This window comes from Phyllobates terribilis, unplaced genomic scaffold (genome assembly GCF_046119375.1).
Source record: "Phyllobates terribilis strain yellow unplaced genomic scaffold, ASM4611937v1 Scaffold_4__5_contigs__length_816908805, whole genome shotgun sequence".
Taxonomy (NCBI): domain Eukaryota; kingdom Metazoa; phylum Chordata; class Amphibia; order Anura; family Dendrobatidae; genus Phyllobates; species Phyllobates terribilis.
In genome coordinates this window covers 793578796-793595448 of record NW_027362764.1, presented here as the reverse complement: position 1 = coordinate 793595448, position 16653 = coordinate 793578796, and the positions used below count along the sequence as shown (strand labels likewise).

At 46.5% G+C, this 16653-nt stretch overlaps 1 protein-coding gene across 1 annotated transcript in view; it reads left to right on the top strand.

The window, feature by feature from the left end:
- The window catches only part of LOC141266085 (cytochrome P450 2C25-like), a 464905-nt gene that overhangs the window by 338750 nt on the left and 109502 nt on the right, over nt 1–16653 (top strand). The window contains exon 6 of the mRNA XM_073679991.1: nt 16194–16367. Coding sequence (XP_073536092.1) covers nt 16194–16367 — 174 coding nt within the window. The remainder of the gene's footprint in view (nt 1–16193; nt 16368–16653) is intronic.

Below are 16653 nucleotides of genomic sequence, written 5' to 3'. Positions count from 1 at the left end.
CATCCACCTGGCCATCATTTACCGAGCCCCAGGGCAAGCCATCACCTTCTTAGACCACTTCACCACCAGGCTGCTTCACCTCATTTCCACTGACATCCCCATTATCATAATGGGTGACTTCAACATCCCCATCGACACTTCCCACTCATCTGTCTCTAAGCTCCTATCCCTTACTTCCTCCTTTGGCCTTGCTCAATGGTCTTCCGCAACCACTCATAAAAATGGCCACACACTGGACCTAATCTTCACCCGCCTCTGTTCCCTATCTAACCTCTCTAACTCTCCTCTCCCTCTCTCAGACCACAACCTACTTACATTCTCTGCCCTCTCCTCTCCAGGTCCACAATCACCACTCCAAAAACTTGCACACCCTTGCAGGAACCTCAAACACCTCAACCTACACTCACTCTCTGAATCCCTCCTCCCTCTTGCAGACATAAATTCCTTACAAGATGCAGATGTTGCCGCGGCTTTATATAATACAACAACAGCCTCAGTTCTCGACTCAGTCACTCCTCTCACACATACCAAAGCTCACACAATCAATAGGCAACCCTGGCACACCAACCTTACTAAAGAACTGCGATGGGCCTCCAGGGTTGTTGAACAGAGATGGAAAAGGTCCCACTCCATCGAGCACTTCATCGCATTCAAACAATCCCTCACTATTTTCAAGTCCCCACTCACTGCAGCAAAGCAAACCTACTTCTCATCTCTCATATCCTTCCTGTCTCACAACCCTAAACAGCTATTTAATACTTTCAATTCTCTACTCCATCCCCCAGTGCCTCCTCTTTCTCCTCTCATCTCAGAGGAAGACTTTGCCTCATTCTTCAAGCAGAAGATTGACACCATCAGAAAAAGCTTTTCCCTAAATTCTCCACAGCCCCTCCTCATATCTACTCAACCTTCCTCCTCCAAACCCCACTTCTCCACCATTACAGAAGACCAAGTCTCTTCTTTACTCTCCAAGTCACACCTCACCACCTGCGAACTTGATCCAATCCCGCCCCACCTCATCCCTAACCTTATCACAGTCTTCATCCCAACCCTAACCCATCTCTTCAACCTGCAACCTGTCACTAACAACTGGTGTCTTCCCCTCATGTTTCAAACATGCCTCAATCACACCCATCTTCAAAAAGCCCTCCCTTGACCCATCCTCTCTGACCAGCTACCACCCCATATCACTTCTCCCCTATGCCTCAAACTACTGGAACAACATGTCCACCTTGAACAGTCCTCCCACCTCTCCTCATGTTCCCTCTTCGACCACTTACAATCTGGCTTCCGATTACATCACTCGACTGAAACTGCCCTGACCAAAGTCACCAATGACCTACTAACCACCAAATCCAAGCAACACTACTCCGTTCTCCTCCTCCTGGACCTGTCATCTGCCTTTGACACAGTCGACCATTCCCTCCTACTACAGACCCTCTCATCTCTTGGTATCATGGACTTGGCCCTATCTTGGATCTCCTCATACCTAACAGACAGGACTTTCAGCATCTCCCACTCGCACACCACCTCCTCATCTTGCCCCCTATCTGTCGGTGTCCCCAAAGGTTCAGTCCTAGGACCTCTGCTCTTCTCCATCTACACCTTTTGCCTGGGACAGCTCATAGAGTCTCACGGCTTTCAGTATCACCTCTACGCAGATGACACACAGATCTACCCCTCTGGACCCGGTATCTCCTCCCTACTAACCAGAATCTCACAATGTCTGTCTGCTATCTCATCCTTCTTCTCTGCCAGATTTCTAAAACTTAACATGGATAAAATAGAATTCATCATCTTTCCACATTCTCATTCATCCCCCCCATCTGACCTATCCATCAACGTCAATGGCTGCCCACTCTCCCCAGTCCCACAAGCTCGCTGCCTCAGGGTAATCCTGGACTCAGACCTCTCTTGCATAGACTCTGCAAAAACACTAGTGCATGCCCTCACCATCTCCCGCATCGACTACTGCAACCTCCTGCTCTGTGGCCTCCCTTCCAACACTTTCGCCCCCCTCCAATCTATCCTAAACTCTTCTGCCCAACTAATCCACCTGTCCTCCCGCTATTCCCTGGCCTCTCCCCTCTGTCAATCCTTTCACTGGCTCCCCATTGCCCAGAGAATCCAGTTCAAAACCCTAACCCTGGCATACAAAGCCATCCACAACCTGTCTCCTCCATACATCTGTGACCTAGTCTCCCGGTACTTACCTGCACGCAACCTTCGATCCTCACAAGATCTCCTGCTCTGCTCCCCTCTTATCTCCTCTTCCCACAATTGCATACAAGATTTCTCCCGTGTATCCCCCTACTCTTGATCTCTCTACCCCAACATATCAGACCCTCGCCTACCACAGAAACCTTCAAAAAAAAACGAAGACCCACCTCTTCCGACAAGCCTACAACCTGCAGTAACCCTCGCTCCACCATACCGCTGCATGACCAGCTCTACCCTCACCTACTGTATCCTCACCCATCCCTTGGAGATTGTGAGCCCTCGAGGGCAGGATCCTCTCTCCTCCTGTACCAGTCGCTGACTCATTTTGTGAAGATTATTGTAAATGTTTTTGCTATGTATAGCCCCTTTTTCACATGCAAAGCGCCATGGAATAAATGGCGCTATAATAATAAATAATAATAATAATAATTTCAAGTGCAAGCAGCTGTCCAGAAATGTGTCAGTTTAGTATTGCGGACTGTGGGTGGGTGGCTTGCTGCATACTTGTGCTTGCATTCCAAGTAACAGAAAACTAAGGAGATGGATGGCCTCATCATAATCACAACCTGCAAGATTTGCGCTATGAACTCTCCTGATGGAGAAGCCAGGGTCCACCAGAGGAGTCTCTGGTTCTCTGGTGGGCCCGTCCAACCCTGCCGAGAAGCAACCCTGGCTAAGCAAAGTCTGTGTGATGGTTCTCGGATACTCTATGGTGTGTCATCGGAGGATAAACACAACTTTATCTCACAAATTGTGCGTGTTGTAAAAAATGTTTTGTTTTGTGTTTTTGCACACTTTCTTGTCATAATAGTCGAATATTATATCCATACACTTCAACAGAATACCACTGTTTGTTGTCTCCAGTTACTATTCGTTTTACACTAGTTAGATAGTTTAAGATCACTTGGACATGACATCAGGGAGGTATACCTCGATTTTCTGGCAGTAAAAGCTTTCATGCTTTTATAGTATTGGAGGAAAGTTCAACATAGCCAGTAAATTCTAATTTCAAATGATCAGTTCGTTTCTACTTGCCTCCAGATATTTAGTCCCTCAGAACTCCAGCAATAAAGTTTTCACCTTTTTCACTGTCTTAGAACCACCAGAGATGTCAGCATAAATCCATTACTTAAACCCCCCACACACATTAGACTAGTGTTGGCTGAACCATCTGAAATCGATAGCTTTGGCCGACAGTCTAATGTACAGTGGGTACGGAAAGTATTCAGACCCCTTTAAATTTTTCACTCTTTTATTCATAGCAGCCATTGGGTAAATTCTAAAAAGTTCATTTTTTTTCTCATTAAAGTACACTCTGCACCCCATCATTAACTGAAAAAAAAACAGAAATATAGAAATTTTTGCAAATTTATTAAAAAAGAAAAACTGAAATCTCACATGGTCATAAGTATTCAGACCCTTTGCTCAGTATTGAGTAGAAGCCCCGTTTGAGCTAGTACAGCCATGAGTCTTCTTGGGAATGATGCAACAAGTTTTTCACGCCTGGATTTGTGGATCCTCTGCCATTCTTCCTTGCAGATCCTCTCTAGTTCCGTCAAGTTGGATGGTGAATGTTGGTGGACAGCCATTTTCAGGTCTCTTCAGAGATGCTCAATTGGGTTTAGGTCAGGGCTCTTGCTGGGCAAGTCAAGAATGGTCACAGAGTTGTTCTGAAGCTACTCCTTTGTTATTTTAGCTGTGTGCTTAGGGTCATTGTCTTGTTGGAATCTGAGCCTTTGGCAAAGTCTGAGGTCCAGAGCACTATGGAAGAGATTTCTGTACTTGGCTGCATTCATGTTTCCTTCAATTGCAACCAGTCGTCCTGTCCGTGCAGCTGAAAAACACCCCCATAGCATGGTACTGCCACCGCCACGTTTCACGGTTGGGATTGTATTAGGCAGGTGATGAGCAGTGCCTGGTTTTCTCCACACATCCACGCATACCACTTAGAATTATCACCAAAAAGTTCTAGCTTCGTCTCATCAGACCAGAGAATCTTATTTCTCATAGTATGGGTGTCCTTCATCTGTTTTTGAGCAAACTCTATGCGGGCTTTCATATGTCTTGCCCAGAGGAGAGGCTTCCGTCCGGCCACTCTGCCATAAAGGCCCGACTGGTGGAGGGCTACAGTGATAGTTGACTTTGTGGAACTTTCTCCCATCTCCCTACTGCATCTCTGGAGCTCAGCCACAGTGCTCTTAGGGTTCTTCTTTACCTCTTTCACCAAGGCTCTTCTCCCACGATTGCTCAATTTGGCTGGACGGCCAGGTCTAGCAAGACTTCTGGTGATCCCAAGCTTCTTCCATTGATTATGGAGGCCACTGTGCTCTTAGGAATAGTGTTGAGCCACCCCCGTAGTGTTCGAGTTCGGTTCGGTTCGTCGAACACCCGTGTGTTCGCCGAACTGTTCGTCGAACTGTTCGTCGAACACCTTCGAACACCGTTAAAACCAATGGCAGGCAAACAAAAACACATAGAAACACATAGAAAACACCTTCAAAGGTGTCCAAAAGCTGACAAACTGCTCAGAAGACATAACTAACACATGGAAAAGTGACAAGTACATATAGTCATGCGAAAATAAAAGAGGTGGAGGAGTAAAAGGAGGGGGAGACACAGATATAGGCATGTCATGCCCTTCTAAAATCCAAAAAGTGAGAAGCCGACACGGCCAGTCCGCTCCTGCCCGTGCCACCTCCGTGTCGCCGGGTTTGTGCCAGAGCCGCGGTGAACCCTGACGGCCAGCCCCCCTCTCCCAATACTGGTGCCTGTCCGCTGGTGGGTCGAGCGAGCCCCCCTGTGGTGGAGGCAGCTCTAAGCTTTTTAATTTAAATTGTCTCTCTAATTTGAATGAATACACTTTAAATCCATTTACAAGGATCTATTGGAGGGCAAGTCTCATGCCAGCAGCCGCGGTAATTCCAGCTCCAGTAGCGTCCACTAAAGCTGCTGCAGTTAAAAAGCTTTTATAAGGATCGAGCTCGGCTGTCCACCGCAAGGCATCCTACTGCCAGTCCCAGCCCCTATGCCTTGGGGTGCCTCCTGATGCTCTTCACTAAGTATCCCATGGTCCCGAAGCATTTCCTTTGAAAAAATTAAGTGTCTAAACTACAGGTGGTGCAGCTTGCTTAACAGCCGGGATAATCCGCTTACTAGCAGACACTGCTACTAGGCACAAAGTATTTCCTGGGCTAGATGCAGTTAAAAATTTGTAATTAGATACTCTCGTTGGATGCTGAGAAAGCATTCCATAGAGTCTCCTGGCACGCCATATATGATTCTCTTAAAAAGCTTGGGGTAGGGGTCTAGGGGACCCTTTTATAGCCAAAATCACGGCCCTGTATCGCAATACGTCACCTAGGCTGAAGATAAATGGAACTGTAGCACCCTGAGGGCTCGGTTGCTAAAGACGTATTGCACCTCACCCAGAGGTGTGATATCTCACTCTCAGGTAAGGATGGAGTGTGGATCAGGACCCGACACCTGCATGCATTACACCACATTGCCGTGGGGCAGGGCAACCAATATGCCCCTGAGATGGGCACGACAGTCCCTGTCCCTGGCTGGAGTGGGGGGAGGGAACACTGAGGAAGGGGAACCCTGTAGTGCAGGAGCAGGGAGGAAGCAGTTCCTGGGTGCATTGAGAAGGGAGTATAAAAGGTGGGCACCATCATAGTTCAGTGCAGAGAAGTCTGAGCAGAAGTGGCAGGGAGCAGGGGCTCTGCATGAGCTCTGCTCCGGAGGCGGGCCTAGTAACAGAGGCCCAGGCCTGGAAGAGGGAGAAGGAAGGAAGAGGAGCGGAGAAGGCTCCAGTAACGAGGAATGAAGGGATCCCAGGGGTGCGGACGGGCGAGTCGCCACCGCACGCCCGAATCCACCTGGGTGGAGGGGTCAGGCCAAAGGGGGAGACCGGTCCCCGAACTAGTGGAGGCAGGAAACGACCCTCAGCTAGAAACCGGAGGCTCTGACATTTTATGTGGCGCAGCCCCTCGCTACACCCGCTAGGAAGGCACCACATAGGGTCAGGGAAACTGGCGCCAAGTTTACCAAGAGGAGGCCCGAGGCAGCCGGACAGAAATGTTGGTAAGAAAGGCCAGACAAAGGACACACAAAGGGGGTCCTGTGAAGTGCTCCAAAGTTATCTGGGAGTTGTCTGAGCCCCTCACCTGGTGAGCACAGTACGACGTGGGCAGCCGTTACCTGCAGACGTGGTCTGGATAATAAGAACTGTGAGTAAAGGCCCTGAACTGCATCACTGACTCCGTGTCGTTACTGCTGCTGCCCTGCACCATCACCCCCATCCTCCGCATACACTGCCCTGAGGCTATACTCCTCCCGTGGTGAGTTATGCTACGCTCTGCTGCACCCACAACACCAGCCTCAGTGGTCTGCCCTGTAGCGGCGGTTCACTCTGACCGCAATCCACGGGTGGCGTAGTCGGACATTTAAACATGAAAACCACATAAATAGTTCCACCACTGGTTTGACCGCCCTGAGCCACGGAACTGGGTCGCCGCCACGAAGACTACAACCACCAGCATCCACCAAAAAGGGTCCGGCTCCGGGTGTCCCAAGGCCCAGGGGGTGCGTCAGAACATTTTCATCACCTTTCACAATCACCAATGGGACAAGGCAGTGATGTCCTCTGTCCCCTCTCTTATACATCCTAGTGACGGAGCACCTGCTCTCATCAATTCGCCATAACCCCAATATTAGGTGGATTGAGGTGGGAGGCACCGAGTACAAGTGCTCTCTATTTGCTGATGATGTCCTAGTATATATCACTCAATCACATATATCCATCCATGCTGTTATGGCTGAAATAGATCACTTTGTTACATGGTCAAATTTTAAAATCAATGCAGCGAAGTCTGAGGCCCTCGATGTCTCCCTCCCCAAATCCATATAGGATTCCATCCAGTCCAACTTTCCCTTTGCCTGGCCCTCACAGGGTATCAAATACTTAGGAATTCCTATTCATAGAGACCTCTCCCATCTATGTTATCTTAATTTTGGGCCCTTTATTGAACAACTCCATACAGACCACGGTTGGCAAGTTAGAACTGTAAGATTCACTACGTGAACCACTGGTGTTTTGTGGAAAAGCACATGTACACTGCGTTCCAAATTATTATACAAAAAGTGTTTAGGAGTGATAAGGGAAGAATTTGTTTGTTTGTCAGTTAAACTCATTGATGGTGATGTGTGTCAGGGCTCTTTATATCACTGTAAGCAATTGCAGACACCTGTGCTAATTAGTTTGGCAGGTGTGTCCAATGAAAGGCAAGACTACTTAAGAAGGCTCTCTCACATTATTAAGCAGCCTACATTTTCTGCCAAAATGGGAAAGAAAAAGGATGTGTCGGCTGCTGAGAAGCAACAAATTGTGGAGTGTTTAGGTCAAGGCATGACTACAATCAACATTGTGCGATGATCAGGATGAAGTGTCTTGGCAATCAAGAAGTATGTAGCTGATTCACAGTACACACGTGTGCGTGCTGATAAGGGCAAATTGAGGACTCTTTCCTACAGGCAATTACGTCAGGTTGAAAGAGCAGCGGCAAAAAAGCCTTGTCATAGCAGCAGACAAGTTTTTGAAGCTGCTTGTGCCTCCAACGTCCCCCGAACAACAAGATGCAGGGTCCTTCAGAGGTTTGCAGCTGTGCATGCGCCATCCTGTCGACCTCCTCTATCCACTTCACACAAGCAGAAACGGCTCCAGTGGGCCAAACATTACATGAAGACTGATTTCAAAACTGTTTTGTTCACGGATGAGTGCCGTGCAGCGCTCGATGGTCCAGATGGATGGAGTGGAGGATGGCTGGTTGATGGACACCCCACGCAAACACGGCTACAGCGCCAACAAGGAGGAGGTGGAGTAATGTTTTGGGCTGGAATCATGGGGAGAGAGATTGTCGGCCCCTTTAGGATCCCTGAAGGCGCTAAAGATGAACTCCATAATGTATGTGGATTTTCTCAAACAGCACTTCCTGCCATGGTTCAAGAAGAAGAACCGTGTATTTCACAGCAAGATCATTTTTCTGCATGATAATGCACCATCTCATGCTGCACATAAAACATCTGCATCTCTGGCTGATATGGGCATAAAAGGGGACAAACTTATGGTGTGACCCCCATGCTCCCCTGACCTCTACCCCATTCAGAACCTTTGGAGCATCATTAAAAGGAGTGTCTATGATGGTGGGAGGCAGTTCACATCTAAGCAACAGCTCTGGGAGGGTATTCTGTCCTCATGCAAAACAATTGAAGCAGAAACCATCCAAAACCTGACAAATTCAATGGACGAGAGAGTTCAGAAGCTCCTTTGGAACAAGGGGTCCTATGTGAAAATGTAACATCACCTAGAATAAAGTTTTGAGTTGAAAACTGTTTGATTTCAGTTTCTAACAACCTGCTAATGCTTATAATTTCAAAAATGACCATTTTTTTGGTCTTTATTAAAATGAAAAGGTTGATCGAAAAGTTTGGGGGATCTAAGAGTGTGGCAACCCAGTAGTCATGATTACTTCGAATTCTGACAATATGAGGGTCATGCTGCAGTTAGTGCAGCAAGAAGGCACTTATGTGCCTTGCGCATCTCGGAGCCCCAAAATTATTTTCCGGGCTAGATGCAGCTAAAAATTATTTTTAATTTTAAATCTGGTGAAGCTTTAGTATAGATGGCCTAATAGGATCAGTGCTGCACACTGCTACAAAGCCCAAATTATTTTCCAGTCAAGATACAGATAAACATGATTAGTAATTTGAAAGCTTAAAACGGTTGGTAGGGTGATTTTAACCAATCATCAAGCTTTTACTCTCCCCAGGATGACACAGGGGTAGAAAAGTCGTTTCGGATCCATGATTTGTTCATCTTTATGAACGTGAGTCTGTCTACATTATCAGTGGAGAGCCGCGTGCGCTTATCTGTCAGCACACCACCAGCAGCGCTGAACACACGTTCAGACAGAACGCTGGCTGCGGGGCATGACAAGATCTCCAAGGCGTAAGTGGCTAGCTCCGGCCATTTATCCAGATTGGAAGCCCAAAAAGAGCAAGGGTCCAGTGACACAGTCGTGGCTTCAATGTTTACTTGGAGATACTCCTGTACCATCGTCTCTAGGCGTTGACTATGTGTCAGACTTCTTGTCTCCTGTGGCCTTGCAAAGGATGGGCTAAAAAAGTGGTGAAATGATTCCGCAAAATTGATGTTACCAGCAGATACTGTGGTTCTGTCACGGTTTGAGTGCTGAACACTTGACGGTCCCACGGTTGGCAAGTTGGAACTGTGAGATTCAATACGTGCACCACTGGTATTTTGTGGAAAAGCACATGTAAGATTCTGCAACAGTCTCTGCTGATACTCCTGCATGCGTGCATCCCTTTCTATGGCAGGAATAATTTCTGCAAATTTACTTTTGTACTGGGGATCTAACAGTGTGGCAACCCAGTAGTCAGGATTATTTCTAATTCTCACAATGCGAGGGTCATGTTGCAGGTAGTGCAGCAAGAAGGCACTCATGTGTGTTGCGCATCCAGGAGCACCAAGTCCCTGTTGTGTTGGTGGCGAGGTAACAATCATGCTTCCTTCCTCTGTCCTCTCCCCCCAACCTCGCACAACAGAAATGTGATCAAGGTCTCCCTCATCTGATGAGTCTTCCATCAGTTCGTCCTCCACTTCTTCCTGGGCTCCTGCACCTTCCTCACTAGTTTGGCTGCTACCATGCGCCCTGGTAAAACCATCTCCCCCACCCTCACATGCCTGCCGCCTTGGTGCTGCCGACCGTCTGGACCTTGCAGATGTTAGCCCTTCCGCATACAACTCCTCCTCCTCTACTTCCTCCACCTCCTCTTGTGCCACCACCTGACTCCGAATTCTGTTTAACATGTGCTCCAGCATGTAAATCACCGGAATAGTCATGCTGATAATGGCATCGTCAGCACTAAACATCTTCGTCGCCATTTCAAAACTGTGCAGAAGGGTGCATAGGTCCCTGATCTGAGACCACTCCTCCAGCGTGATTTGCCCCACCTCTGAATCTCGTTGGCCCAGGCTATACGTCAGAACTTATTGCACCAGGGCTTGTCGGTGCTGCCACAGTCGCTGCAACATGTGCAGAGTTGAATTCCACCGGGTAGGCACATCGCATTTTAGCCGGTGAAGTGGCAGGCCCAACGACTTCTGTAGAGATGTAAGTCGCTGAGCTGCGGGATGCGAACGGCGGAAGTGAGCACACAGCGACCGTGCCCTCTGCAGAAGGCCATCTAGTCTGGGATAGTGGGCTAAAAATTGCTGGACAACCAGGTTCAACACGTGAGCCATACAAGGCACGTGTGTGACATTGCCCCGGCAAAGGGCCGCACCCAGGTTTGCAGCATTGTCGCACACGGCCTTCCCTGGTTTCAGGTCCAGTGGAGACAACCATTCATGAAATTGGTTCTCCAGAGCTGACCACAACTCCTCAGCTGTGTGACTCACATTTCCCAGACATTTCAATGTAAAAACCGCCTGATGACGTTGAGCCCTACTGCCAGCATAGTAAGGAGGTGTGCAGGATCCCTTCTGCGCAGTTAGAAAGCTTGTGGCATGACCAGACAGGCTTTGGGTGCAGGTGGAAGACCGAGAGGAGGTTGAGGAGGCAGAAGCAGTGGTGGAACTTTGACATAAAGAGGATTGACGCACAACTCGTGGGGACGGCAAGACTTGGACAGCAGCCCCTTGTCCTGCTGTCACCATAGTTACCCAGTGCCCAGTCAGCGACATGTAACGCCCCTGTCCATGCCTACTCGTCCAAGTGTCTGTGGTGAAATGCACCCTGTCACACACAGAGTTTCTCAAAGAAGCGGTGATGTTGTGTGCGACATGCTGGTGGAGCGCAGGCACACCTTTCTTTGAGAAGTAGTGCCGACTGGGCATCTGGTACTGGGGCACTGCGACGGACATAAGGTCTCGAAAATCCTCTGTGTCCACCAGGCGGAAAGGCAGCATTTCTGTAGCCAAGAGCTTGCAGATGGTGAAATTCAACCTCTTAGCTTTCTCATGGCTAGGAGGAAATGTTCTTTTACTTGTCCACATCTGAGGGACCGAGGGCTGGCTATTGTGCTTAGACGGGGTTGATAAGGGTGTCCCCGGCAAACTGCCGGTCTGTGAGGAAGATGCAGGCGGACATGTTAGGTTGCCTTGATCCAAAGGTGGTGCTATCGATGTCGGACAGCGCTCAAGACCAGCTGGTGTTACCACCTCCAAAGAAAATGATGACCTGCCAATCACGCTGGCTGTTGCGGGTAAAGAGGTGGCAGGTCTGCGCCCCAAAACAGGTGTGACTGCTGTCCCCCCAGTCACAGAGGATGAAGAGGCCGCGGATACACAAGATATGGCAGACGGTGGTTGGCCCGGCCGGCTAGACCGCATTGTAGCACACTGAGCTTCCCACTGCAACTTATGCTTCATGTCCATGTGCCGGTTCATGCATGAAGTACTCAAACTATGTATTTTTTGGCCTCTACTTAGCTTTTGCTGACAAATGTTACAGATAACACGAGTTGGGTCATCTTTATCGATCTGAAAAAATGCCCAGGCTATGCAAGGCTTAGCACCCATACGACCTGAAGAGCCACCACGACTTGTGGTGAGAGGCAGAATTGTGTTTGAGGATGCAGTTGTTGACGTGCTTCCAGTACTACGTCTCTGTCCAGGAAGGCGCAACCTGACCTCGTCGTCACTAGCATCTTCCTCCACCTCCTCTGCTGACCTCATCTCTTGGCTGACTGTGGGTTGACAGTAAGTGGGATCTCCAACCTCATCATCATCACCCTGTGCGTTATCACACCCGTCGTCCTCAGAGCCAACCTGTTCCTGCCCTGACAAAAAACTAAAGTTGTCGCTCCAATCAGGTATTTGAGTCTTATCATCGTCTTCCTCATTGTCTCCACCAACAGGAGTTACAGTTTGGGAATGAGGGTCTACATTATGGTCAGAACCTTCTGCGTCTGGTCCTGGATCCGACTCATAAAGATTCTGGGCATCAGTGCAGATCATTTCCTCGTCTGGATTCACAGAAGCGCTGGAGTCGACCTCTGATTCCCAGGCTATAGTATGAGTAAACAGCTCTGCAGACTCAACCATCTGTTCTACCTCATACTCAGACGGGCAGCTGGAGATTTGGGAGCTGTGAGGAAGCAAGTGCGATTTGGGTGACACCTTTGAGGACTGGAGTATTTGTGATGTTGAAGTTGATGTGGAGGAGAGCCCACTTAAAGGAGCACTTGATATCCGTTGAAGCACCTGCTGTTTTTGTGCCTCATCTGGAATTTGTAGCGATTGGCGTGGCCGTAAGAAAGGGATCTTATCACATTGTCCGCTAAAAGAAGTAGACATTTTAGTTTGGCTGGAAGATGGTCTTTCTTCTGCACCTACCCCACGGACACAACCTTTTTTCCCCTTCCCAACACGCCTATTCCCCTTTCCACCAGCAGCAGGCCTTTTTCCACTCATTTTGGTGGTTAACTAATTCACAACTCTGGAGTTGTTTGCACAAAAAAACAATGGATGGTAACCGAGCAGAGCTGAGTGGCCAAACTGTGGTATTAGGCCAAAACTATTGGCTGGGTTAGATGCAGAAAAAAATTATTTTTAATTTGCAACCTGATGGAGGTCAGTATAGATGGACTAATAGACCAAGTCCCACACACCGCTAGAAGCCCAAATATTTTTTCAGAGCTAGATGCAGAAAATTTTTTTATTCAATTTGCAACCTGATGGAGGTCGGTATAGATGGACTAATAGACCAAGTCCCACACACTGCTAGAAGCCCAAATATTTTTTCAGAGCTAGATGCAGAAAAAAATTATTTTTAATTTGCAACCTGATGGAGGTCAGTATAGATGGACTAATAGACCAAGTCCCACACACTGCTAGAAGCCCAAATATTTTTTCAGAGCTAGATGCAGAAAAAAATTATTTTTAATTTGCAACCTGATGGAGGTCAGTATAGATGGACTAATAGAACAAGTCCCACACGCTGCTAGAAGCCCAAATATTTTTTCAGAGATAAATGAAGAAAAAAATTATTTTTAATTTGCAACCTGATGGAGGTCAGTATAGATGGACTAATAGACCAAGTCCCACACACTGCTAGAAGCCCAAATATTTTTTCAGAGCTAGATGCAGAAAAAAATTATTTTTAATTTGCAACCTGATGGAGGTCAGTATAGATGGACTAATAGACCAAGTCCCACACACCGCTAGAAGCCCAAATATTTTTTCAGAGCTAGATGCAGAAAAAAATTATATTCAATTTGCAACCTGCTGGAGGTCAGTATAGAAGGACTAATAGAACAAGTCCCACACACTGCTAGAAGCCCAAATATTTTTTCAGAGCTAAATGAAGAAAAAAATTATTTTTAATTTGCAACCTGATGGAGGTCAGTATAGATGGACTAATAGACCAAGTCCCACACACCGCTAGAAGCCCAAATATTTTTTCAGAGCTAGATGCAGAAAATTTTTTTATTCAATTTGCAACCTGATGGAGGTCAGTATAGATGGACTAATAGACCAAGTCCCACACACTGCTAGAAGCCCAAATATTTTTTCAGAGCTAGATGCAGAAAAAAATTATTTTTAATTTGCAACCTGATGGAGGTCAGTATAGATGGAGTAATAGAACAAGTCCCACACGCTGCTAGAAGCCCAAATATTTTTTCAGAGATAAATGAAGAAAAAAATTATTTTTAATTTGCAACCTGATGGAGGTCAGTATAGATGGACTAATAGACCAAGTCCCACACACTGCTAGAAGCCCAAATATTTTTTCAGAGCTAGATGCAGAAAAAAATTATTTTTAATTTGCAACCTGATGGAGGTCAGTATAGATGGACTAATAGACCAAGTCCCACACACCGCTAGAAGCCCAAATATTTTTTCAGAGCTAGATGCAGAAAAAAATTATATTCAATTTGCAACCTGCTGGAGGTCAGTATAGAAGGACTAATAGAACAAGTCCCACACACTGCTAGAAGCCCAAATATTTTTTCAGAGCTAAATGAAGAAAAAAATTATTTTTAATTTGCAACCTGATGGAGGTCAGTATAGATGGACTAATAGACCAAGTCCCACACACTGCTAGAAGCCCAATATTTTTTCAGAGCTAGATGCAGAAAAAAATTATATTCAGTTTGCAACCTGATGGAGGTCAGTATAGATGATCTAATAGAATGATGCTATGCCCAAAAGATTTTACTTCACTAGGTGCAGTAAAAAAATTGGTATTCTATACACAGGTGGTATATCTTGCAACACAGATAGGCTACTCCACTGACTAACACACTCTGCAATAGGCCAAAAAGGATTAGCTTTGCTAGATTCAGCCAAATGCTGTGAAAAAAACTTGCACAGCACTGGCACAGACCTGCCTGGCAAAAACTGATAGGAACTCATGTAACCTAGTCCTGAAAAGGACTCCAATTACAATTAGTCTTTACTCCCACAATCTATCTATTTAAGAGCACAGACCTGCCTGATAAAAGTCGTAGGAAATGCTGTAACCTAGTCCTTAAAAGGACTGCAATCACAACTATTCCCTACTCCCAAGCTATCTGTATATTTGTGCGAAAATTGGCTTGAAATTAACAAGGTATAGCACACACAGCAACAGCGGTGCCGTCTAACACGCAGCTGCAGCAGTGAGAAAATGGTGGCGACGGGGAAAATGGCTTGGTCTTATAGGGCAAGGACATGTGACATACACTGCCAATGACACATGCCCTTGCTTGTGTGAAAAAAAGCACTTCGCTCCGTGTGTGCGCTGCTGATAGGCTGACAGATTGCACCTCCCCACTGCAAATGCGGGAAAGAGAAAAAAAAATGGAGATCTTCATTGTTCCTGCAGAGATCCATCCCCTGCCCCTCCCCCCGCCCCGCTGTACACTCAAACTGCGTATTAACATTAATTTTCATCATTACTGAGAAAAAATCCAGTTATGATTTTGGTGCACGAACAGTTATCGAACATAACCTCGAACAGCCGAATTTTTCTCAAATTGTTCGTGTTTGCCGACCGGCTCGAACACCGCCCAAAACAGCTCGAATTTGAGATTGGCGAACAGTTCGAGTAGAACAACGCTCATCTCTACTTAGGAACCTTGAGTACTGCAGACATTCTTTTGTAACCTTGGCCAGATCTGTGCCTTGCCACAATTGTGTCTCTGAGCTCCTTCGGCAGTTCCTTTGAGCTAATGATTCTCCTTTGGTCTGACATGCACTGTGAGCTGTGAGGTCTTATATAGACAGGTGTGTGCCTTTCCAAATCAAGTCCTATCAGTTTAATTAAACACAGCTGGACTCCAATGAAGCAGTAGAACCATCTAAAGGAGGATCACAAGGAAATGGACAGCATGTGACTTAAATATGAGTGTCTGAACAAAGGGTCTGAATACTTATGACCATGTTATATTTCAGTTTTTCTTTTTTAATAAGTTTGCAAAAATTTCTACATTTCTGTTTTTTTCAGTCAAGATGGGGTGCAGAGTGGACTTTAATGAGAAAAAAAATTAACTTTTTAGAATTTACTAAATGGCTGCAATGAAACAAAGCATGAAAAATTTAAAGGGGTCTGAATACTTTCCGTACCCACTGTATACAATTTATTATAGGAGAACATATCGATCTGGTATGCCCGATTTCGGACTGCCATTTGTATTGTCTCACGGAATTAACACACCCAAATGATCACTCCTGTATTTGGGAGTGTTGGCTAAAATAGCTGCTGGCTGAGTGGTCAGCCAAACCATCATTTGGTCGACAGCCATCTAATGTACTTTACTTGGCTAGTTAATTGGGGCCACCTTTATAGATTGTCCAGATTAGTCCAAATGGCCTCCAGGCTCCTAATTTACAAAAGGCTTAGAGGGAACAAATCTATCTTGTCTCCATTCTTCTTGCTTGTATTCCTCATCTATTTTGTCCTCTACAGGTCTGCAATATTGTCCCGATCCTTCTGAAGTTTACGATCATCAAGAAGAAAATGTTTAAAGAAAACGAATATCTACTAAAATTTGTGACAAAGTACATAGAGCAGCACAAAAAGACTCTGAATCCGGAGTCACCGCGGGACTTCATAGACTATTTCCTGCTGAAGATAAAGGAGGTAACGGGAATCAGATGAGGCTGCTGAAAAGCCTTTATAACTATATCAATGTGAAGTGGGGGAATATTACAAGCCAAAAATTACAGGTGCAATGGAGAAGAAACAGAAGAAAGAGAGGAAAGTCCACAATCCCTTATATGAGCAATCAGTTCCCGTTCATCCTCCTCTGCCTCACATTGTAAACAGGTCACAGGATGCAACATGAAAACAAGGACAAGACGGAAGCAGGGGCGTGCATAGGAATCATGGGGCCCCATAGCAGAAGCTCTAACTGCCCCCCCCCCAA